General features: G+C 36.4%; 1 protein-coding gene across 8 annotated transcripts in view; it reads right to left on the reverse strand.

Moving 5' to 3' along the window:
- The window catches only part of cnksr2a (connector enhancer of kinase suppressor of Ras 2a), a 676,696-nt gene that overhangs the window by 131,987 nt on the left and 517,523 nt on the right, over positions 1-27,186 (reverse strand). For all 8 annotated transcript variants that reach the window (XM_051926925.1, XM_028799452.2, XM_028799451.2 and 5 more), the window contains 3 exons: positions 23,805-23,872; positions 16,947-17,047; positions 4,054-4,564 (listed from right to left, as the gene is read on the reverse strand). In XM_051926925.1, coding sequence (XP_051782885.1) covers positions 4,054-4,564; positions 16,947-17,047; positions 23,805-23,872 — 680 coding nt within the window. The remainder of the gene's footprint in view (positions 1-4,053; positions 4,565-16,946; positions 17,048-23,804; positions 23,873-27,186) is intronic.

Genomic DNA, 27,186 nt, shown 5'->3' on the forward strand with positions numbered 1-27,186 from the left:
GGAGGTGAACTGGACACGGTCTCAATTATCTGAGAGAAGAGAGGCCGAAGGCTGTGATGGGAGGTATAGCGAATGGTACTTTAGTGGCACTAGCAACTTGGACTGCCTCTTCACTATGCATTCGGTGTGCAGGAAGACCCAGAGAGGAATAAGGAAAAATTGTTTTCAGTTTATAAGTTAAAGTTTTTTTAACTCCTTGTGCTTTTACCCTATCTTGTGCTCTTTATGTACAGTAAAACATGTTTTTCACATACTTGTACCTTCTTGGCATTTCTTAAGGTTGTCAGATCGCTTGGGACTGGGATGGTCTTTGTAAATGAGTAACCGATCTATGAGTATTCTATTTAAAAAAAACATAAAAATATTAATTTTCAGAAAACTGTAGTGTTCTGCACAATATAACTTCTGATTTAAATATATGATGTGTAATAAATCAGACTGTACTACACATTGTAACTACTTGCGGTTATTTAAAAAAAAAGAAACCCGTTATAATTGAACTTCAACATTCTTGTGTAGCGATTCACGTCATCAAACCAGTTGCAGACACCAAAGGTGTGGTGAAGAGTATGTGTGCCGACCAAAACCAGCATACTGGACAGACCAGTGAATGAACCTTGTTTGCTATGAGAAAGTGCAAATAATTGAAATGAGAAAATCTGTTTTGTAGTTAAATAGTATTTGTAAACAGTATTTAATGTTTATGAATGATTTTCGGCTCTTATTGAAGTAAAATATAGTAACTGTCTCTGTCCCCTGAGTAAACAATTAGAAGACAAAAATGTAAGAGTCCATCCTAGAAAGTTAATGTTAAATTCTATTCCAATTAAGCAAATATAGGAATACTGTGTGCAATTTTTGGAAATCATTGTCAAGTGACTACACACACTGCACAATACAGTTACCTGTCATATATGTGATCAAACCATATGAACATGTGGGTACATGTGGATATGTACACGGCCCTGATGGACAGTTTTACCCATTGACATCTTGCAGTAAAGCTTTACCCATCAAAAAACAAAATATGGCCACAAGCTTTAAAATTGTCAACAAAGATAAGAGAGGTGTCGCTGACTCTTCTTTTTTCTGTGCTCTGAAACTACAAAGAAGAGAAAACTGGACATATGGATGATTGTGAAGGTATGGACAAAAAGGTCTGCCTATCTTACAGAGAGAACTGGAGATACATAATCTATGTAAATGTACTGATGTGTGTGTTTATTTTGGGTGCTTCCAGTAAACATTTCCTAAGATACGTTTGTCATTGTATGTTATATGTGTGTTGCTATATGATAGCTATGTTAGCTTTTTGAAATCAAAAAGGAGAAAATAGGCATGACAAAAGCAATACCAATCTAAAATGTACTGCAGTTGCAGCACAATGAATTATGGGACATTTGAAGGCGACATCAGATAATCAGCTTGTGAGACTGCTCAAACTACAAGACACCCAACTGAAATACTTAGCATGGCAGAAATTCTTTCGATCGTATGACATCGGGTATTGCAATCCCTCTCATACTGCATGTGAAATGATGGCCGATAAAACAGAAATTCAGGAACGCTCAGGAAATTAGTAGGCAAATGCAATTTGGACTTAAAATCGTGCCAAAATTGTATGCCTGACATTATGTGAATTTAAGTTTTCAATAGCTGAACAGATAGTGCAAGATTCTGTTTTATCCCCTATAAGCTAGCGTGGGACCTTCCTGACACTCAGCTTCAATTCTGATCTAACATTTTAGATTAATAGATTAGAAAGTATTTGCAAATGGAAAGGCATACAATTTTCTGACCAGATATGTACACTGAAGCCTGCTATGCTAATATAGAAACACATATAGAAACAAAAACAAATGTAAGTTTTGGATTAAAGCCTTAAACAGAAACATCAAAAAGATTGTTTTTTGTGTATTACCAATTTTTCTTTGAGGTTTTGTATGAAATATTTTTGCTTTGAAGTACAGTGATACGTTTAAAAGGACATCACTCAGACTGTTGAATTTTTTGAGTACATGTCAAACTCAATGCCCAAACTATCCAGTAGCTGTAGAATTTTGGAAAACACAGCTACAGTAATAATGACAAATTGCAAGTCCTTTCTAGACAGCAAGTAGTTAAAAAAACAAAAAAACAAACAAACCAAGGACCACAAAACACAACCATGAACAAAACAGACAGTATTAGTTCATTAGTCATTTGTTCATTTGTGAAAGATAAGGTATGCCATAAAAAATGTGATTTTTTTTACACAACTTTAGAAATAAACGACTGTTAGTTTCAAAACAACACTCCGGAAACTGACACAGTACACGTTTTCTTCAAAACAACAGGTATCAACAAACAAAAAAATTAAATCCCACACATGAGCGTTCGTATAGACAATGGAGAAAGCAACACATAAGAGCAAGCACTCGACATTTACAGTATCGAAGTAAATAAAGATCAGTCAGCAATGAAGTACTGAACATCAATCATGAAATGAATCACTAAATTACAAATAAAACATACTATCAATCATTCAAAAACCACTCTAAATGGTACTGAAGCAGTTCATATTTATTACTAAACTCTGCAATGGCCATACACAAAAACATTGGAATCTATTTTGAATACAAGTAGTTTTACATATGAACATAATTGTTCATGCATTTAATTTTGAAGGGTTATGGTAAGAAAGGAAAAATAATTCAGAAATGGTTTCCAGTAGTTTCAGCATAAAGGTTATTGTTAACTATTACATCATCTTACATAAAAAGCAAATATAACACTCCTGCATGTATTGAAGTAAATCAACAAATAAATAATAATTTAAAATAATGACTAGCAAAGCTTCAACTTATTAAAAAAGGCATTGGTAGTAACAACTTGCCTCATAAAATCATTCAGATAAGTTGTTTGCTGCATGCGTAAGGCATGCAAATGTAATGGCTCTCGATGACCAAATATATTCTGTACACATGTAACAAGTAAGTGCTTCTTCCAGCTTTGCCAAGGCAACCGTGGTTCTTTCAACACAACTGATAAAGCACTCATTTATGAACCCTGAGAGATTAACAAGTTTGCACTCTGCTGCCACCAGCTGTGACTGTGGGCACCAAGAAAAGCATAGATTCCCCCTTCAGCCAAGACCATTATTTAGAATATTTACCAGCAATCAGGGTTGACAAAACAGGGGAGGTGACTGGCTGGGTAACTGAAGTGAATGTAACAATATCTCATAGTATGTACACAATTTAACAATTTAAAACAACCTGGTTGCCTTTACAGAAGCAGCTTGTCTTTTACTTTCACAGAAAAGTTACAAATCAAATACAAAGAAAATGTTGTAAATTGTAAACATCCTTACACTGTACACTGTAAATCAGTCAGACAACAGAATCTGAGCCAATGTGTGGTTTATCCCTGGTCTCTTTCCTGTGCTGCAACATTCCCTTTCAATTTCAAGCATGAACATATAATGCATAACCCACATAATTGATTTGCACGCACAGTTTACACATAGTTTAAACATGTTGATGGCTAAATTCTGATCAAGCCAATAGTCTGCAACTCTGTGGAACAGCCAATCATTTTCAAGTACAGCAGAAACGTGCACAGAATTTGTTCTGCACTGGAGTTTTGTTTTTCTCCAGTAACTTAATTTTTAACACATAATAATTTACTTATACTGTATATACTATATATATATATATATTATTTATATTTTTATACATATATATATATAATGTTTAACATATAAAGAGAACAACTGATTCAAAATAGGCAAATATATTTGTCAGCTTAAAATAAGTTCTATTCCTTGCTTTTTTGACTAATGCAATCATAGGCAAATACCGACTAATTTTAAAAGCAGTTTCAATTTTAGTAGCTAAAAATTCAATAGGAACTGTGTGTACAATGTTGTAATTCAATCTTTGGGTCCTGCTGACATAATGAAGCATTTTATTACGTCACAAGAACTCCTAGAAGTCTTTATAGCATTATTCTTAGCAATGTACAGTACTTGATAAATGATTGATTATTGTTTGTAAATAAAGTCCAACGTACCTGAACCCTGGGGTTCCTGCTTATTGCTCTCTTTCTGAGCAGGCTCCTTGTGTTCAGAGGCACTGACAGAGGGGGTTAGGCAGCCATGGCTGAAGCCCCCATCACGTGGCAGTGTGAAGCTACGGGGTTTTCCCCCATTACTGCCCAGAGCTTGTAGTCTTTCCCCCTCAGCCAGAGGGAAAAGTCCATAGCGATCCTGCAAAAGGCTACGCTGGATAGGAAGTGTAGACTGTCTTCGATGCTCAGGAGAGATTACTCCAGTTGTTTCACAGAACACAGAGTCTTCCAGAGGCAGCGTTTGCAGATAGTGCAAACCAGAACTTGTGAGTGGGGTCTCTATCAGATCCTGCCAGGATCGCCGCTGGCTGGCTGACTTGCGAATAGGTGATTCGGTGCTGCTCCGGTCAGTCTGCTCTTGTCGGAACTCTTCATGAGATGAATGTGACTGTGATGTCTCCGTGGAGGACAAACGCCCATGCTTTGGCTCAAGGTATGGACTGGCACAATTCATCTAAAACAGGAAGGAAAAGGTTAATAAAGAAGGCCTTGAGAGTATAGAATATGGGTGTTCACTGTACAATAAGTATATATTTAAAGCTCAAGCTTATAAGTGAAAAGTTAAATAAAAGCATTACCTGTTCCCACTCATTACACCATTGGAAACAATATACAGATTATGCTTTCTGTGAGATATGGAAAAATGAATTTAGGAATGTACTTATTCAAAATAAAGTTTACAAAGTATAATTATCAATAATTTAGTCTAATATATAATGTGGCATTACATGAACTGTTACCAATAGTTTGAGTAGGATGCTATTCATGCATATTCATGTTTCACCATGTGAAACTTGTCAGTCTCTCTCCGTTCTTCAATTCTTAAATATTCACTCCTAAATACCATCAATCTTTGCAGTCACAGTTTGTGGAGCAAACAACTTTGATACCAAAATGAAATCTACCATGACCAGCTTTACTCAAAATACATTCATCCAGCTTATAAATCATAATAAAAATATTAGAATACAACATGACATAAAATTAATTTTGAACTGTGAAATCTTCAGCGTGGATAAAATAAAATACTAAAATAATAATAAAAATAATAAAATAAAATACTGTTTTATCAATGTTGGCCAGTCTGTGCTTTCTGTAATAATTTGATAGATACTTTCTCACAAATCCTAATGCTATACAGTACAGTATATACCACATGAACTCTACTAAACTGAACCACATTTATAGACACAGCTACCTTAAATTTTTTACTGATGTTTTTAGGGCTGCACCATAAAGAAATTAATCCAGTATCATACCAGATTAAATTCTCTGTGTGGTATGCACTGCAAAGAGGGGAGAAAAAAACCCCCCAAAAACTTGCATAGTCTGTAGGACTACAGGAAAGGCTACTGCTACTTCATTTCACAGGTCCAGCCAATCCTCCTGCATTGCCAGCTAACAAGAGGGAAAGTCAAAACCTGCAGGGACAGAGTAGTCAGACCAGAAGATAGTCGTTTGGTGAATAGAGTGTAGCAAGTGTCAAAACTGAAAGTCAAGAGAAACAATTGTCAAAAGCCAAATAGTAAAGAGCCAAAGGTCGGTTATAAAAAAAAATGTACTAACACAAAGTGTGAACATAAAATTGACAAAGAATTTGAAACATGAACTGATATGAGTCGAAAAAAATCAAAAAATGTGTTGTCAACCAAACTACCTGCAAAACTGTATAACTGTATGTAAAAAGGGAGTACAGAGCAGAACTGACAGGAGTCAAAAACTAAATGACATTCAATACTATGAGTACACACACTTAAGTAATTTGAGGGTTGCACCCTTAAACATGAGAAGCCATATTCAAAAATGAACAGTAAAACATACTTGAAGAAGTCTAAACACAAGACTGTTACAGAAGCTAAAATGAGAATCGCTGTATTTGACTGTTCGATCCCAAGAACCTCAATCACAGCACAGCTGGGTTATAGAGTGGAGTGTCCTTGATGTGGCCCATAGAGCCTTCTGGAAGACAGCCCCTAACAACACATTCTAGTAATAAACTTGCAAAATGGTGAAGCTACAAAATGTAAAAGTGACACATTTGAAAATAAATAAACTATTAGCTTGTACTGAAATTATTAACATGAAATGCCTGTGTATTAGCTAACTAAATCGTACCGGATACATGGATAATTACCAGGAAAGTAATAAAACATAAAACACCTACTCTAACACAATGAGGAAATCTTTGCAATGAAAAGGAAACCCCCATGTCTGTGTGGGTTTCCTCCGGGCGCTCTGGTTTCCTCCCACAGTCCAAAGACATGCAGGTTAGGTGGATTGGCGATTCTAAATTGTTCCGAGTGTGTGCTTGGTGTGCATGTGTGTGTCCTGCGGTGGGTTGGTGCCCTGCCTGGGTTTGTTTCCTGCCTTGCAGCCTGTGTTGGCTGGGATTGGCTCCAGCAGACCCCCATGACCCTGTAGTTAGGATTCAGCGGGTTGGAAAATGGATGGATGGATGGATGAAAAGGAAACAGTCTTAAATATGTTTTGTGTACGTCAACTGTGTATAATAAGTGATCCTAACCCAGAGTGACATCACTGGTGACCCATTGCTGGCTGATCTGATCAGCATCTTTGCACTGAATTAAGTGCATTTGACAATCATATACAGTGTAGTGTGTGGCCGGGGCTCTTGCCGGGCTGGGACGCTTGCACGCTGGGAGGACCAGGGGAGCAAGTGTGGCCAGAGCGTTACCTCCCCTGGGACGCTAGATGGCAACACCCCTGGGTTGCAGCAGTGCCTTGGACTCCTGCAGGGCTGCACGGGAGTTGGAGTGTGGTGCAGCCGTGTTGGGATCTGGAGGCGCCACCAGGTGGTGCTGTAGCAGGAGCTGCTGAGCCCGTATGGGCAGTTCTTCCGTCACACCCAGAAGTGCTGCAGGAAGTGAGTAATCAAGCACCTGGAGCACTTCCGGGTGCATTATAAAAGGAGCCAGCAGCCACTACTCGGGGAGCCAGAGTCGGGAGGAGGAACGACGAAGCTTGACCTGAGGAGTGACAGGAAGAGAAGGAAAGGAATAACAGAAGAGACTTATGGTATTGCGCTGTGCTTGTGCCGGGACTGTGTTATACTTGGGGGGAACAGGGAACGAGTTTCCCACAAGGAAGAAGAAAAATGAAACAAGTGTGCATTGAACTTGTGTCCCATGCGTGTCTGTGTCAGGTTCAGATGGCGGTGCCAGCCTGGTGGGCCACAACAGGTATCTTCCAAAACTATTCTTTACACTTTTGGATTTTTAATTATACTGTGATTTGGAATTTTAGTTATACTACACACTCCGAGGTTTTTCTCTTCTATCTACCCAAACCCATAAACTCTTGCTTCCTTATTCTCTTATGCAGCGTGGGTTTATATACAGCATCACATCAAGATTACTAATACAACAACTTTAGATTAAAAAATCTTTGGGCCCTTAACTGGATTAAAAAAAGTTCAAAACTGAATAAATGTATGTTAAAATATTTACATGCTATGGCTTCTATTGAGAGGGCCAAGTTAAAAGAATATTTTGCATTTAAGTAAATTCTTAACTCTTAAATCAGAGTTCTACTTAATGAACTGAGGTGGGCTCATGTTGCACCTGTTGCTTATAATATAGCCTCTGGTCCCTACACAAGCATATTCTGAATTACGAAGATGCAGGAACAAATTAGTGATAACAAAGGTATGACTTTTAGGGCGGATTATAAAGGCAACAAGCAAAGTCCAATTAGTCCAATTTACTGCTAGCCTGGATGCTGGCTGTTTTAAAATGACAAATAGAAAACTGAGCCACGAAGTCTGATTCTAGTGATCAGGGTGATCAATTCCAAGCAGCAGTTTTTGTTACAATGTAATATTTGTTACAATTTAATATTTTCAAAAGTACTTCATCATATTAATCTCTGATAGAATTCAAGAAACCAGTGAAGGAGCAGTTTACATTAGCCACAAGAACATTTAAAATGTTATTATTAATTAAATAATCTTGCCTTTGAATGTAAACCAAGGATATACTTTACAAAGAACCAAAAGCAGAATGAATGACTGAAAAATAACATTCTCCTCTGCCAGATTAGTTTCACTTTCATGATACCTCCTGAAAGAGTGAATTATCACCTCCTTTCAAAAAAAAATATAGAGCTTATTATTAGCACATCAAAAGCATGATTATGTTACATGATGGTGCTAACTGAAAATATTGCAATACTGCAGTACTTAAAGTATTTCACTCATATTTATGAGTTTGCCCTGTAAAAACAAAAGCATAAAGATCAGAATGATTTTATTATTCATTGCATTTCTAAATTAGGAAGCAATGTTAAACTCCCAAAGCCTTGAATCGAGTTTTAAAGCATGAACTCCCAAACATTATGCTACCCTGCCTTGTTTACTAAAGGCATATAGAAGATGTGCAAAACTCTACTGCCAGTATTCTTTCACAGGCCATGCCCAAGTAAAACATTGTCACTCAAATAGATCAACTACACTGGCTTACTTTACAATTGTACATTTTATTCAAAAGTCTACTGGTAATTTTAATGAGCTGTGTCACACACATGTGAGTGGGAGGCAGCTAAAGGGCCTGAATAACAGTAGTTCCACATCAGACCAGATGGTGGTGAGGTGCACTGAATTTTTCTCTCAATCCTCTGCAGACCATCCACGGGATATCTCGCACGATTCTGGTTCCATGGACGACATCACTACCGTTTCCGGGCCCATTGATCATGTCACTTCCGGTTCTGGCCCCAATGACATCACTTCCTGTCATGGCCATTAAAGCCGCCATATTTACAGCCTTCAAGTCAGTTCTGTTCTGGACTCAAACCTGAATACAACTCAGTTAAACAACCCTTTTTGCAGCCAGGGCACAATATATGGTTGGCTGCCCTTTTTGATGCCTTCTTGTTATTCTTATGACAGCTGTTAATTCTAACACCTTAGATTAACTCTCCTTGCTGTTTGCTTCATACCAACTTGCCAGACATGAGAAATCCTCTGTCACCATCTTCTTGTTACTCTAAGGACTCATTATGATAAAGCTGTCAATATATATAGTGACTCCGAGCATGTGCTCAGTCAAGAGTGCTATATAAGAAAAAACTGAAATGAACTGGGCTGAACATACCACACTTGGGAAATGCTCATTTAAGTTTGCAGATCCTACTCTCTGAAAACTCTTTATATGGTCAAATTTAAATTTAAGTCACTTTTCCTTGCATGCACATTAGGGCTGCAACTAATGATTATTTTGGTAGTCGACTAATCGTTCAATTATTTTTTCGATTAGTCACGATTATTTCATGCCTGACTATTTTGAAGCCTGCGACCTGTGGTTGCACATCCTATTCTGGGCTCCAGTGCATGTCTTACCTCATCTGCTCACGTCTGTCAACCTGTGAATGTCACCTTGATGTCTCTGCATTAACATGATTAAAATTAATAATAATCAAATTAAAATAACAACCAGTGAAACATATGAATTTGAAAATAATCATATGTTTTTATATTAGTGTGACCATCACAATAAAAAAGAAATACATTAAACAATACAAACTAAAGTGCACATAGTTTTTAAACAAAAAAAAGTTCATTTAAATTAACCAAAAAATACATTGTTAAAACTTAAACATTTTTCATATCTATAATAATAAAAGGCAAAGCCCTCACTGACTCACTCACTCACTGACTGACTGACTCACTCATCACTAATTGTCCAACTTCCCGTGTAGGTGGAAGGCTGAAATTTGGCAGGCTCAATCCTTACAGCTTACTTACAAAAGTTAGGCAGGTTTCATTTCAAAATTATACGCGTAATGGTCATAACTGGAACCTCTTTTTTGTCCATATACTGTAATGGAAGGCAGCAAGATGGCCGTAGGAGACTGAGTTGCGTGTCGCGTCATCACGCCTCCCACGTAATCACGTGAACTGACTGTGAACTCAGTACGTAGAAAAGAAGGAGGAGCCCCAAAGAGCGCTGAAGAAAACATTCATTACACAATTGAAAAGGCAGCGAAACAATAAGAAGCGAGTGAGTGATGCATACAAGCATCTTCATAAGACACGAGGTATAAAAAAGCACGGTGTAAACCGTAAGTCTAAATTAACTTTATAGAAACGCTCCCGCTGCCGTTTGCAATACCATATTCGCGAGATACAAGTTTAATGAGAAGACACGAGGTATAAAAAAGCACGGTGTAAACCGTAACCTTAAATTAACTTTATAGAAACGCTCCCGCTGCCGTTTGCAATGCCATATTCGCGAGATACAAGTTTAATGAGAAGACACGAGGTATAAACGAGAGTTTGCATCACTTTGTAACAGAGTTAAAATTGCTGTAGCGAGAAACTTTTAACTGCCGGGTCTTAGCTAACATTAAATAAACCCGTGGACATCGCAACATCACACAAGAGAGCGGCTCACGTGAAGTGACTGAACGCAGCAGGAGTGATCACTTCCATGAATCAAACCTGTTCAAAAAACACATCACAGAATTGATAAGGTAGGAAAAGAATATGAAACAAAGCACGGTATAAACCGTAACTTTAAATTAAGTTTATAGAAACGCTGCCGTTTGCAATACCATATTCGCCCCTGCGAAGCGCGGTGATTTTGCTATATATATTAAACTATTTCAACCATTGTATGATCTGCTTCACGCAACTGAAAGAGGGCACCGTGGCAGAAGTTAGCCGACTTGCTCACCAACCACAAGCGTTACCTGGTAGGTAACCACCCATACAATCAGATTGTGAATCAGACTACGAATGCCTGCAATGTAATTACCCCGATCTACATGCTGTCAAATGAACGAACCACACGCCGTGGCACAACGTTAGGGGCTTCGCCTCTACGTCCGAGGATCGATTCCCGTAAGGGAGTGCAGTGACTGTGTACTCCTGATGAGCCCACAATTACGGCGAAACACGTGTCGCATACTATGCATCTTCAAAGCACGGTGTAAACAGTAAGTTTAAATTGAGTATATAGAAACGCTCCCGCTGCCGTTTGCAATACCATATTAGATGACTTTGTAACAGAGTTAAAATTGCTGGAGCAATAAATTTTTAACTGCCGGGTCATGTCGCGTGTTCTTGGGTAGGTACACCAAAAAATGTATACATTTATGCATGTAATGGGCAAACAAAAAATGTACTATACCCGAAAGCACTACAGTAGTACTCAATGTATCTTTACTTCTTAAATGTTAATGTTTTACTGTTTAATGATTTATACGCTTCTTATATGTTATTCAGATTCTTTTATCAAAATACCAGTAACAGCGCACTGCACGATAACGTGGAGTGAATACAGTTGACATGAGCATTCATGTTATTTATCCTCTTTCTCTGTACGTTTACCATTCGTTTGCTCAGAGGTTGATGCGCTTGCTGCTTAATGAGCAGCTCTTCACCCTAGCGTCCCGCTGCTTCTCTTCTTTCGTCGGCATCTTTTCCCGTTAAAACTGATTTTTTTAAAACTTAGTATGTTTTCTTTAATTTTTCAGTTAAGCTGGCACTTAAGTCTTCAATCTGCCTCAAGAATGATTAGCTAAGGTGGTAGACAATGAAAACGTCAGCCGTACGCATCCGCCACGCACGCACTGGTGCGCGCAGCTGTGAGTTCATTCTACAATAAAATAAAATAAAGATAAAAAGAGTAATAACTTGCAGCACCGCTATTCAATTACACTTGCCTAACGCCTCTCCTAAGGGGAAATACTGTGGGATCTGGGCATCCGTCAAAGCAGCAATCACAAGCCCGATTAGAAAGCGGGAAGCTGTGATTTGTCCTCTCCCTCCCATGTAACAATCACAGCCCGTGTTGCAACGCACTATGTATGTATATGTATATATGTGTATGTGTGTGTATATGTATGTGTATATATATATATATATATATATATATATATATATATGTTCATATGTGTGGGAAAGCGAATAGTTGACGTGACGTAGTATATGTGTACCAAATTTCAAGTCAATAGGTGAAACGGTTTGCGAGCTACAGCTGATTTAAAATCCTGGACAGACAAACGAATAGCCACGGTAGCGTATTATAGAAGAACATTTTACTGTTTAATAATTTATATTTATATGCAATGTGCTTCTTATATATTACTTCATATTCTCATATGATAATGATGTTAATGTTGTTTATATTGATTTCTATGTTATTGTAAGTGCTCTTTATTTGTGGAAAAATAAATTTGGCAATTAAACTTATTTTATACATACATTTCATTTTTTTCTCTTGCACTCAGTGAGCGAATCCACTGGGTAATCAGCTATATATATATATATATATATATATATATATATATATATGTATGTGTATATATATGTGTGTGTGTATATATATATATATATATATATATATATATATATAGATAGATAGATAGATAGATAGATATATGTGTATGTATGTAGATATACAAATATGTATATGTATATATATGTATATATGTGTATATATATGTAGATATACAAATATGTATATGTATATATATGTATATATGTGTATATATATGTAGATATACAAATATGTATATGTATATATACAAATATGTATATGTATATATGTATATATGTGTATATATATGTAGATATACAAATATGTATATGTATATATATGTGTATGTATGTGTGTATATATATGTTGATATATGTATATATATATATGTGGATGTGTATATGTATATATATATGTATATATGTTTATGTATATATATGTTTACATAACCTTAACACACTACTTCTCCGCTGCGAAGCGCGGGTATTTTGCTAGTTTTAGTAATAAATGACAAAATGTAGACATAAACTATATAATGTGTAAAGTGTGGGATATGGCTGGCCATTCATCCCGGCCAATACCCCCAGGCCGCCAGATGGCGCCCTCCCTGCAACATGGAGGTGCCCCAAATTCCAGCAGGGCCTCATGGACATTGGAGTTTTACTGCACAGCCCTGCTGGATACCATGGGGACCGCAATGGGATGCTGCAGGGAGGCCCAGGGATTGCTATGTGTACTATAACCCGGAAGTACGTCCTAGTCACAGGGACAGAAGAAATTACGTACTTCCGGGATGAAGAAAAGGACTTTTCACCTGACCCGGAAGTGTTAAGAGTCACATGGACTGAGGGACAGAAACACTTCCGGGTCAACAAGTATAAAAGGACTGTGGGAAATCCCAGCATTGAGCTGAGCTGGGTGGAAGGGTGGCAACGCATCTGGGAGAGTGGAGGATTGTTTATTGAGTATTGTTGGTAGTATTATTGATTTATATGAGTATTGTGGAGAGGAGGGTGCTTTGTGCACGTTATTGTCAGAATAAAAATTATATTTGGACTTTTATCTGGTGTCTGGCGTCTGATCTGAGGGTTCAAGGGAGCGATAGCGCCCCCTATCTGTCACAAAAGCCTGAAGTGCAAAGATCAAATAAACACTTTCACAAAAGGTTCAAGGACGATACAATAGCTTCCGTGGCACAGCAGTAGGAATTGCTGACTTGTAATCAAGAGTCTCCCAGTTTGACCCTGTCTGCCTCCTATATTTACCGTTTTGAGTAGTGAGTTGCTCTTATTGTTAATATTATACAATAAACACATACATTTGATTTGCGTCTGTAACAGCCACTGTATTAAATGTACAGTACTTGTAAAAGTTACCGTTTTTTTTTCAATTTTATTCTCTCAGTCACGATCACGATACATACTACCGCCCTCCTACCCAGGGATCTGATACTGTTACTTTTTATCTGAAACTGGGAATAACTGTAGATGTGAGTGTTTTGAGACAATCGAACTGGAAATTCTCTGATCTGAATGGATAAAATCTGACACACAAACGCTGGTGAATCTGCCTTATTCATATCTCATTTTTTTATTCAATTTTGAATAAGTATGAATTAGTATGCGCCTTAAGGCCTGTGATGTCAAAGTCGCACTGACAAAAAAAACAGAGATATAGGTATATATGATATTTGGAATTATTAATTTTATGACCTTATAGTACATTTTGGAAAACATTGTGGCACGGATGCAATATTATTCATATTCATTCGCATACCTTCTTCCGGTTGTAATCAGTGACCACGTTTTTTTTTTTACTCCCGATCTTGCCCAGTTTGCACAGGACTCCAGGACATGCAGAGGAAAGAATGTTCCTCTGTAAGGTGAGCCATGAACACTCTTCTTTTCTCAGTGGACTCCGTACATGCCTTGCACAGTACATGTGCTTTGATTGCTGCCAGGTCAAGTTTTTTATAGCACAAGCAACTGGCCACCTGCGTGCTCCTGCTAGCACTGAATAAGCTCACGCCTTCTAGTGTCAGTGTGTAGCACCGGGGAAAAAAGAGACCAATAAATATATGTGACATTTTAAAGAAATCATTGTATGACCTGAATAGTACCAATCAGAAAATATCATCGCACTAATGCAATATTATTTGAAAATGAACAGATTGGGTGTAAATTTGTTACTTGTAAAAGTTAGCCTTTTTCACTTTTATTTTCTCAGTCTCGTTCATGCTCTCCCTCCCCTCCTGATCTGACCCTAACTAACTAGCTAACAGCGGCAGCATAAATTCTCAAGAGACGGCGGCATCACATCTCCAGGATGCTTTTGTTTCAGATGCTCATGCATCGCGATGGTGCTGCTGTGAAAACTTTTTTTTCTTTTTCAGTGAAGTGCTCCCACACTTTAGAAAGTTTCTGTCCCAATTTTTTTCCATCTTCTTCCCCTTACTCTATCCTACTCGCCACTGCAACCACGTTTATTTTCCTCTACATTCTTCTTCTCCTCAGACGTTCTTTCTTCGTTGGTAGGACTGTGTGCAGTCTTGACAAACAATAACAAACAATACTGCCCCCAGACGTTCATGTAGTGCATTGCAGTTACTAAAACCACTGTGGTTCTTTGTGACTGGAGTCTCTACTGAAGGTTCTGTTTATGACGTGTCGACAATAAAAAATCCGCGTCGACGATTTTTTGTAGTCGACGTCTTCAATTACGTCGACTAATCGTTGCAGCCCTAAAGCATATGCATTTTATTCATTTACTTGTAGTTTTACTGTTTCATTTTAGTCTCCGGTGCTATTTGTACTAATTGTGATTTTCATGCATTGTTAATTGTAAAGGCTCTTCACCATTTGTGTTCTTATATTTTATCAAGTAATTAATGCTTTTGTGTTTTACAAAATTACTTTAAAGTATATTCTTCCTCACTTCGCAAATCTGGTTCTGATGCTGAACTCTGTAAAGAGTGATAAATAAATTGAATCAATACAACAGTCAATATTTGATATCACTTTGGATTAGGTATCCCTAATTACGCTGTAATTACCATAGAATTATCTGTATGATTATAGAGTAACTGGTGTTATTTCCTTATACTCACTGTGTAATAACAGTGTAACACTATAAGTACTGAATTGAAATTGTTATTCCACAAATTTTATAAGTACGTATGCATATATTGCAATTGATATCTTCATGAATATAGCTGCCAATTCTTTCAAGCTTACATTCATTCCTACACTTTCGTCAAAATGCTAAACAACAGAGAACACACACAGCATTTGCAACAACATATCGTTCACATATACCACTCATCAATTGATGCAGTTGAATGCTAATGTATAATCCAATACTGCAGAAAGGTTTTTCCCTTGCATCAGATTATGTTTATCTTTTAAAAAACAATTTTGTTTATTTTGAAACCATGCAATGTGTTCTCTGCATATGTGACACACATTTATATGTCTAATGGGTTTTTTTTGTGGCTTTTCAACTGTAGACAGTTCACCGCAAACAGAATCTTGTTGTCTGTCAGACAAGGTTAACAAGAGTACCTCTGACCTTTGTAGTTCAAAAATCACCACCCTTACTTTGAGTATCACCTTCATGAGGCATTGGCATGGTTTAGAAATGTGACACTCAGTGAGTCATCTAACTGTTCCCACCCAGTTTTAAGCAATATTTGTTTATGATTGTCTCCAGATGTATATATGATACTTCTGGATTTAGCAAGACTATAACAGTCTTGACTGTCTGACAGGTTTATATGGTACAAGAATGACTAATCAGTCAGCAGAGTTATTCATTTAAGACACTGTGACATAAAAAATAATTTGTCACATGCAGGGTCTATACTTGCTATTTCTTTGATAGGATCTCTGATAGTTACACCCTGACAGGAACAAATCCTGGATTGCATGATGGGGCATTACAGGGAGAAATTAGTCACAACACCACTAAAGTACAGCTTATCTTTGGACTGTGGGGGAACTTCTATGTGAGAACAGACAATGCATAGACAATGGATATCCCATTCTGGAATTCAGTCTAAAAATGCTATCTGTTACACCACTGTCCTACACAATTAAACAGATCCTTCAGTCACTTACCTGTATAAGCATTTTTCACCAATTCTACTGATGCAATGTCATTAGTTTCAAAACAACACATCATTTGTGCAATGATTTTGAGTCATAAAACATATAGCTTTTTTCCCCTCAATCACTCAAACCTTCAGTGTGCTCACATAAATGAAGAATTGAACCTAACAATAGGTGGGCACTCTACCCATATACAATGCAGAAAGATAAACCAACCATAAACAAAGGAAAAGACATGTGCAGATCACAATGGTGGACTCTGACCACTGAAACCTTGTGCCAGGTAACATGCCACAGAGAGAGAAAGATTTCAAAAGAGATCATAAAGAACTTGTTCGATATCTGAAAATGCAGAGGCATTATGGACAGCAGCTTTGTTAATAAAGTAACAAAAGGGAACAGCACTCCTCTATGATGAAGATTGTACAAATAAGAAATCTGCATAACTTACTGAAGGGGTGCGAGGATATGTGTCATAGGGAGGGGGTGGACTGTCCTGTTTTGGTGTCGAAGGTGCATCGGTTTCTTCATGTTCACTTTCACTCCAGTAGTCTAAAATAAGAAAACACGTTAAGAGTATTTGATTTTTTTTTAATCTCAAAAATAATCTTTGAGAATCCATTGATTCACTTTCTATTACACCTTTTTCTATTCTGCAATAATCCAGAAGCTGTACACACATGCACACATCCTTATTCACGCCACTTTAGAGAGGCTTATGCTGGAGTAAATTAGAATATTCAGACAAAAGTCACAAGAACAACATGAAAACCTCACACAGAAGTCAACATTACTGTATCAAAGTACTGAGAGACATATAGAAAAAAATATATAAAGGACCACCATCTACAGCTCAACCTGGATAAAAACAAGCTTCTTGTGACCCCAGCCAGCCAGTCTGCTCAAGTCCCTATTTCTGCACAGCTTGGCCAACTGTCGCTAACACCTTCCAAGTTAGCACGCAACGCTGGAGTGGTGATTGATCTTTTTCTGACCACATTTCTACTGTTTCTTGTTCATGGAGGTTCACACTATACAATATCTGCAAGATCAGACCTTTTCTGACAGAGTATGCAGCATAACTTCTTGTCCAGGCTCTGCTCTTATCACGTCTGGACTACTTCAACTCGTTTCTGGCAGGACAATATGCATGTCCTATCAAGCTGCTGCAGATGGTCCAGAATGCAACAGTCTGTCTTGTATTTAACCAGCCAAGGTGGGCATATGCCACTCCTCTCTTCGGGTCGGTACATTGGCTCCCTGTAGCAGCACACATTTTCAAATCCCTGATGCTTGTCTACAGAGTAGTCAGTGGATCAGCGCCAATGTATATGGAGACACTGGTGAGATGCTATGCTTCATCTCGCCCAATCAGGACTGCAAAAGAACAGCATCTGGTGATGTTGCCTCTGTGTGGTATAAAGTCTCAATCCAGACTCTTTTCCTGTGTTGGTGGAATGAGCTACCCATCTCAATCTGTACTGCTGACTCAATGTATTCAAGAAGAAATTCCCATCTGTGCTGTGAATATCTGTCTAATTGAATGCAAAAAAAAAAAAACTTTCCTCTGTAATATTTTATATTGTTGATTAATTTGTAATTAGATTAAGTTTAATTGCTTTATCGATTGTGACCTAAGGTTGAACATTTATTAATTATTATATATTTTTTCACCGTTGCTACTGTTCGCTTTCAACTTTTGTTACCAGCCCTACTACACTTGCTTAACAAAAACAGGCCCTAGCCTAATGTTACTCGATTATGTTTACCTCTTTTATAAGTTGCTTTGGATAAAAGCGTCTACCATGCAAATAAATGTATATGTAAATAAAGGTTTCATCATTCAACTAGCTAAAAGATCAGAAATCTTACAAAAGCATTTAAAAGCCAGTGATGAATAAATGCTGTATCCCTGAGGAATTCTTTACAAAAGTGAGAATTAATTTAAATGTGTGTGAGCTGCTTTAAGGAAGCAATGGATAGTGAACACTAAACTAACTTAGACTTGCATTTTGTGTTATTTCTTATTGTCCTGACTTCATATATATCTTTCTATATATAAAAATCAACATCTGTCTGTCTGTATGCATGTCTGTCCACTTTCACAAGAGAACTACTTAATGGATTTAGATCCAATTTTTTTGTATAATTTGTTTGAACATTCCGGTTGATTTTGCGACTTATCCCATCGTGCTAAGTATCATAGTTCACTTGCAGGAGTAATATATTCACGCTAATCCGAGTCAGAGGCTGCGGGCCAAGGGGAGGGGGAAGCGTGACGTCAGGAGTGGGGAGCTGGGCAGGGCCCTTCTCACTCACGCACTACCCTCCGTTCGAGTCGGTGTACCTACTCTTTGGAGTGTACCTTGTCTCCGCGATAGCGATACCTGTTTATTAAGTTTGTCCTGTTTCACATACCATGTGGGGGACGGCTAGTGTATATTATATATAAATATACACACACACACATATTGTTTTGCTATGAATAAATTGTATTTTTTGTTTGTTAAAGGTACAGGCTTGGAACATTTGTTGAAAAATACTCTATTGCCCCTTCTAAGCCCCACACACACACACACACACACACACACACTCAGATAGTGAAGGTTGAATTGTGTACCTTCATCATATTATGAAGTTTGTTCATAAAGTGAAATCTATACCGCTTAATACTTTATTTCTACCATCCTGCATGAATGCAAGACAAAGATATCTCAAAAAAGTCTTGGTCTTGAAGGACATGCAATACTGTGCTTATGAATTTTCAGAAAAATCACAGAAATTTACATTTATCATTAAATGGGTTTAAAGCAGCTGCGTTTTAGCAATCACCATAATGTCAAATTCCTCTCAATTTTTCTTGAAAAAGTAAAATTGACTAGTTAATGCAGGCAAATTTCCATTGAAAAGCAATTCTCTAAACTGTCAGCTTGCACTCATCTATATGCAAAGCATCCCTATTTGACATTTATTCGCTTTCTATCCAACATTACCAGTGTATAAGCCAAAAGTGATGTATTTCAGCCAGAAGTTCACTGTTAACATTGCTGATTATTTTGATGTTTAAGCATCTTTTATTAGGTGTGTAATTTGTGGGTGGTCCCACAAGAAGCAGGACTATCTACCCATCACTGTCAAGTGACTGCCCTCAAATCTATAAAAGGTGGGGTCAACCACAGTACCTTATAGTTCACTTCGAATGAGCTTGGGAGTTGGCTATTGATTCTAGTTTCTTTCTCTGAATATTGTTATTTATTGGAACCTTTAGACCATTTTGAGTAATTATTGGGACTTTAATGCTCAGAAAACTTTCAAGATCATAACAAATAGTGAATTAACTTTTTTTGTTTTATATATTGATAGTCTTTCGATATGTTCATCTTAACTTTCTCACACACCTCACTGCTAGATGATTGAACCCAAAGTGAATAGTTTGCTTAGTCCTGGTAGAAAGGAATATGATGGCAGTATCCAAACCAGTTTAGCGCTGCTGCCTCGCAGTAAGGACACCCGGGTTCGCTTCCCGGGTCCTCCCGGCGTGGAGTTTGCATGTTTTCACCGTGTCTGCGTGGGTTTCCTCCCACAGTCCAAAGACATGCAGGTTAGGTGCATTGGCGATCTTAAAATTGTCCCTAGTGTGTGCTTGGTGTGTGGGTGTGTGTGTGCCCAGCCCCAGGTTTGTTTCCTGCCTTGCGCCCTGTGTTGGCTGGGATTGGCTCCAGCAGACTCCAGTGACCCTGTGTTAGGATATAGCGGGTTGGATAATGAATGGATGGACTTTTAATTCAGCTCATCGAGATCTCCTTCCTTCATGGGAAAGCAAATACAGGTGTCACACCATGGGATTTACCAAATTCAAAGAATTAAATGTTAGACTACTATAGCATAGCCATAACTCATTATGAATTGAATGTCTAAGCACACAGAAGAAGACCTGGGGTCACATCTATAAAACTTGTGCACATGTGAAAAAAGGCCCAGACAACACAACATTGCACAAAAAAATAGTGATTTAAAAAAGAAAACTTGACAGGAGATGTGGCGTATATTTACAGAAACTCTGACCCATCTAAGCACATTTCGGAGAAAGATGGAAATGAAGACACCCTGGGTAAGGTGTTGAAATGCAGTCAAACCAGCTAAATGATGACTTGCGTATCACAGAGCCATTATTGCAATGTATGTGTCAAACAAACCTCAAAAGTGATTAAAAATTCGGCAAAGTGTTTTTCTCAGCGAATATGCTATATTTGCTGTTAAACTTGATTTGCCAGATATTTTCCTAGAAATCTGATGTGCGACTGGCTTAAGCAAATATTGTGATGTGAGGCCAGCGTGGCACCACAGAGCTGAATGAGCCTGGCACTGGGGACACAAGTCTATATAGGCGTATCTCAATAATTACAGGGGAGAGGTCAAATATGATGTACAACATAACATACAATAATATCACACTCATATTTAAGTAAAATGCGTACTTCAAAGAGTGGAACTAGCCACAGTCGCGTGCAGTAACACTCACTGCTTTGCTACTTTCATATTTTTTGATAACTTGTTAGTTTGTGTAGCGACTCAACCTGTGACAGATGTGAGTTTCTGCAGAAGGGAGCCGTGTGGTGTGAAAACTCATGAGGACTGCAAATCTCCACGAAGACAGAGAGGATGAGTGGCGGACTGACACACCAACAAAAGTTCTGTATGCTGCATAAGGGTCCTTGAAAGGATAGTTTATTGTCTTATTAAGAAAGGATCCTGATCAGCTTTGTATTTATCCACTTTGGATACAGAACTTAATTTTAAAGTACAAAAATGAGGAATAGCCAGCATTGTAGGAAGATGTTTAGCTAACATAGATTCTGAATGAACATGAACAAGCATGTTACCTCATAATCACTTACACAACTCAAGGACGCCCTCCAAATACATATTTGTGAGGTTTAATTAGTAATGAAAGGTTATGTATTCATATTTTTAAACATTTGATGAACCCACCCATATGGCACAGTCTCTTGTTTATTCTCTTCTAAGCCTACCAGGAATTAAAAGCATATTTAAAAAAAAAAAAAAAAAAAAAAAAGGTCACAACTCCTGTAATCTGTTCCAACTCCGCAAGGAACATCCTTAAAATTCCACAAAAGAGACTGCTTTAGCCAACAACTTTAAATCCAAAATTAATAATTTCAGTCAGTCAGTCATTCATTATCCAACCCACTATATCCTAACACACCATTTCCATAATGATTGTTTCATGAGTGTGAGATTGGTCCAAAATAAAAGTGTGAAAAACAATTAGAAACAGGAAAAAAACTGTTTACCAAAGCAGAAAATATTTCTACAGAAAAAGTAAACGTTTTCTTTCTAATTAGCCACTAATTTTACACTACTGCTTTTCATTAATTATCATTTGATAGGACTAAAAAGAGGGATATTAAACTTGAATGTCATACAACAAATTTAAAGTAAATGAGGTAAGACTATAAAAATTTAAATTTGAGATTTAAAACTATGTATACTGAATAGTCAGGCTTTGACTCTCCACAGTGCTGGATCTGATTAAAAGGGCTTGAATATGGATGGATGCATAGACAGACAGATAAGATTGTCTTCATTCTAAATATGTGGTCCTGGTATTTATGCATTGTGACTTCAAATACTTTTTTGGTTCAATGACAACAAATCACAAGATCCTAATAACTCATATTGACTATGTCATTAAGTCTTAAAACCAGTAGCTAATTTTAGCCAGTTGCAAATCCTATGCTTAAATGAACCCTTTGTTTACTTATTCCTGCATTTAAGAAACAATCTGGCACTGTGATTTATGGCTTTCTAAGAAATATGAAAAAAGATTTGACTGGAGATCACAAGGCTCTGTTTAGTCTTTTCAGTGAGACGCAAATGACACATATTTAAAAAGGTTCCTGATGAACAGGCACACATGTGACTTTAATGCTGCAGGGCATTCTAATCCCCACCTGTGTATGCCAAAATATTAACAGACATCTTTGTCATTTGTGCTTACTCATTAAAAATGTGTTAGATTTTTTGATAGCTTAAATATTACTTGGGAGTATTGTTCTAACAATAAAAATAAATTTTACACAATTTAAAAATACCAGTTAATGTATTTATGACCAAAAGCTAGTAAATTACAATATGGATCAAAGCAGAATAAGAATTTAAAAGATACAGTATAAAACAAAGGAATTTAAGTTAACATACAAAGTCACAGTGTCAATTATGTAATACTGTCGGGACAAACACATCATGAGTCCTTTAGGCCTCTTGACATATAGACTCATTATGCCACTTACCATCATGACATATTTTAAGAAATAAAAGCTATCTGATGCTCTGGAGTATCCAGTTTAATGCCAAAACCAATATTACATACTTGCAAACCCATCTCACTGATGACATTGCTTGCATTAATCCCTGAAAATTAAATGTTACTTTGATTTTTCATAAATTTTACTTACTTATTCATAATTAAGTGATGTTGTATTTTATGTCATGTAGTAGTTTAAAGTGATGTAATACTACTGCTACTACTACTAATAAAATGTTCAACATGGGCTTGCGGTCTTGGAATAGCAAACCTTGATTTAAACAATTTTTTCTGACAAAAAAAAATTGCCCCCAGTTTGGTTATTATGATGCTGCTTATCACTACTGCAGACAGAAGGTGCACATGCTCCAGGGTATTGTGCACTACATGCTAAGTGGCATCTGAACTTTGTACTAGTAAAGGAATGACTTTTACTCTCTTTTATTTGTAAATTACTTGGAAAAAAATTTCTGCTAAATAAATAATAATTAAAAATAACAATAATAATGAGTTCACATGTCAAAATTGTTGAACATATCATTTAATAATATTAACACAAAAATAATGCTTTTTAAAATTTTACTAAATACCATTTGTTCTATTCATGAATCAAAAACAAAACAGGCCCTTAAAAATTCAGAGTTTGAATAAGCAAATAATTGAGGAAGGAGGACAAATGGTTTGATTTCTACCATCTCTTTTGAATATTAACATGTTGCACTGATGTCTGGGAGTGCACATGTTAGACATAATCAAAAATTAATTACTTGGAGTGAAAATGGATTTTACAGCTTACAATTGTGCAATAAAATAAATTCAAAAATCTGTTGTGCTTCTTTCTACTTTAGAAGAAAGGAAAAACAAACTATGGTGCAGCTGAGTGGATCACTAATTTTGGATTTAATTTGCTCATTAGAAAGAGACATTTACTTTTTTTTTTTAACCACACTTTGAGAACTCACAGGTAAGAATTCACTTTACCTTGATCTTGTTTTATCCTTTCTCTTTCTGCATAGCCTGCAGCTGCCATATTCAGTCTACTTAACCATCTGCAAAGGGAAAAAAGTGTGTATCAGATAGTACTGCACAGCATTGATATAGCAGTATAATGGTATCCACTTGTATAAACATAAAACCTACAGTTATATATTAATGGAACACAAAATGGACGCAAAAGTAGAACTAACACATAAAAATAGTTCAGAACTATGCAAATCTATTCATATCCTATTTCTTGTAAAATTTCTTATTTTCTTATGCTTGTGCTAACTGGTGTAAAATACAAGCCATTATTTAACACATTAAAACAGAGATGCTGCATCTGACAAAATTTTGAAATGTTCATTGATAATTAGTTATCTTTAGTATTATGCAATCAAGAAAATAACAGTATAATGTTAAATAAAATATTAATGTTTACAACTAGCATTTTATCCTTTTAAGTAAAGAAAATGTTAAAGCAAATTTGATTTTGAAAAATTCTTACCATTTAAATAAAGTTATCTTAGTGGACCCATCACTTAACTTTTTCTTGATAATTACCCAAAATAATTTTAAATATAACAATAAGATTTAAGAGAAAGATGTAGGCTAACAAATTAAAAGAATTTTCAGTATGCTTTTATTTTTATCTGAAAATGAAACTCAGTTTTGATAGGATATAATTGTTTATTTATTTACATTTTCACATGACCATTGCTAATTAAAGAATTAGAAAAGACTTTTTTTCTGTACTTGTGTCATTCAGTAAATTCCTCATTCGATTTCAAAACTTTTGATAAAAGATCTGCTTCCCCTCATATTTATAATAAATATTCTTCCCTTTGTTCATTTTAAATAGTGTCACACGTGTGCGATTAGGAGGCACCTAAAGGGTCTAAGTAATTGTAATACCACCTCTGACCAGGGGGTGGCAGGGTGTGATGAAGGAATTTCTCAGATACTTGCACACCCACAAGGTTCCGGCACCCTCGATGACATCACCCTTCCAGTCCCGACAACATAACTTCTGGTTCTGGGCCCAGAGAGGACGTCATTTCCGGTTCCGGCACTAAAGATGACATCACTTCCTGACCGGGCCTTTAAAGCCACCATCTTTATTGCCTTTCATCAGTTCTGTTTTGGACTCAGTCTTGTGAACATCTCTGTTCAATTATTTCAATTTTAACAGCCAGGATACAATATACGGGAGGCTGCCCCAAGCTTTTATCATGTCTTTTGGCATTTCTTGTCACAATAGTCATTCAGGCACTAAATCATTTTGACATACAAAAATTGGTCAAATTTTAATCAGTATACACAAACATACACACACACACAAACATGTTGATTAAAAAAAAAAGATTTACACTCACAAATGCAGGATTACACAAATGACAAAGGAAAGAAAACAATGTAGCACCAGTTCCTTCTATAAATGCTATAACAAAAATGTGATTGTGTGATACACTATTTGCCTTGGGTTATATATGATAATTACAAGTTTATTTTCACTGAATATTGAAATGTGCTACCAAGGATTTTGTTGAAAGATTTCATCATATATAATAGGTCAACTCATTTCTAAAAAGACAATTACAATTTAAGTAGAGGATACTATACTTTTTGATTTCACACGGACTTGTGTGTTTGTGTCAGTGTTTCTTAACCTTGAATACGATATATACTGCAAATTGTGTAACATTAGAAAAAGAAAAATAACCAAAAATCAAAAAAATAAAATATTTATTTTCATTTAATATTGAACATTCATTTACTGTACTATCTGATTGAAACTTTGGAAACAACAAATGGAGGTACTAGCCAGATACTTTGAAGTTGATTGTTAATAGAAGCATGTAAATACAGTTGGCTGTCTGGTCAGAACAATAGGGAAAGTTGTAAAGAAAGTTGTTATTGTATTAGAAGCAAACTGTACTAAGCAAGAAAATCATAATGCTTGTTTTAATTACATTGTCATTCGGACTCATTGCATAGATATGTATGTGTTAAACACAATGCACTACATTCTACAAGTCCAAAATATCTGGTTAAAGGGAATGTTGGATCCATAGGATCCATTTATACCGAGAACTGCTGGGTCTCTGACTCTCCACTGATAATGGGGGATTGTATGCATCAGGTTCCCAACCTTCAAATCTACTACACTGGGCTCAGTGGTGCCTGTGAACAAAGCAGATTAGCCACAATGTGACTATCACTGTGGGTTGTACTGAGAAGAAAGAAAGAAAAAAAAGATACAACTCAAAACAAATTAAATGTCTAGCTTCTGAATTTGTGAATTTATCTGTGACATTAGTTTATTATTGCATTATCATTAGTTTATTATTGCTTAATAATGATCTGTGGATTTTTACTAGGGGCTAACGACTTTGCGCAGGACCTTCAATAAAATTTTAAAAGTTTACATATTATATATTATTTTTACCTTTCTTTCTCTATTTTTTGATAAGTCTGTATAGGTTGTTGAAATGTACAATTATAAGCCAGTGGGAAGCTATGAAAATCCTAAAGTAGTCAGTTTTCCACTTTCCACTAATTTCTGTACATTGATCCTGTCAGTAATGTAATGCATTATTAACAAACACTATACTGTATAAATCCAGATTACACCAACACATGCTGATGTACACATAGTTATGCGGAGACAAACATACTGTAAATTATTTTAGTAGTGGGGACGTTAATTACATAAAATATTAAGAGGGATAAATACCTTACAAATAGTAGAGTACAAGAACAAAAACTTCATAAATATATCCAATTCTGTTTATTAACACTTAATTAAAACATCAATAAGAGATTCAGTATTTTCAAAAATCAGGTTAGAATTTACAGTGTAGAAGTAATATAACAATTAGGGATTATAATATAAAATAAGGTGATCAAGCTGATCCAAGGTAACTATATACCAGTAAGCCTCACAAGTATTAATGGAGACAATAATAAATAAAATAACTGAGCATCACATAGCAAGAACAGATTTATGAGGGAGGAGTCAGCATTGGTTTAGATGGGAGATTCAGGAACATGGGGACACAGATGGAACTTGTTAAGGGCAGATTTCGCACAAAATGTTAAGAAGTTTTTGGTCACATGGATAATCAGACACCTGAATTAAGCTACCAAGTAGTGCGGTAGGGAGTGGTACTTTGGTGACCTTCAAAACTTGACTGGAGGTTATTTTGGAGAATTTAAGTAAATTGGAGTGATAAGTTTGTTTTCAGCAAAATTGTAACGTTCAAACATTTAAATGTGGGCAAATATACAAATATTACTTAGATATACTTTAGATGCTTCTAGATATCAATTTTGCTACAGCATCTCCAGGTTCAGTTGATTCCTCTATTTCTGATACTTTCAT

The sequence above is a fragment of the Erpetoichthys calabaricus genome, chromosome 4 (assembly GCF_900747795.2).
Source record: "Erpetoichthys calabaricus chromosome 4, fErpCal1.3, whole genome shotgun sequence".
In the NCBI taxonomy this organism is placed as follows: Eukaryota; Metazoa; Chordata; class Cladistia; order Polypteriformes; family Polypteridae; genus Erpetoichthys; species Erpetoichthys calabaricus.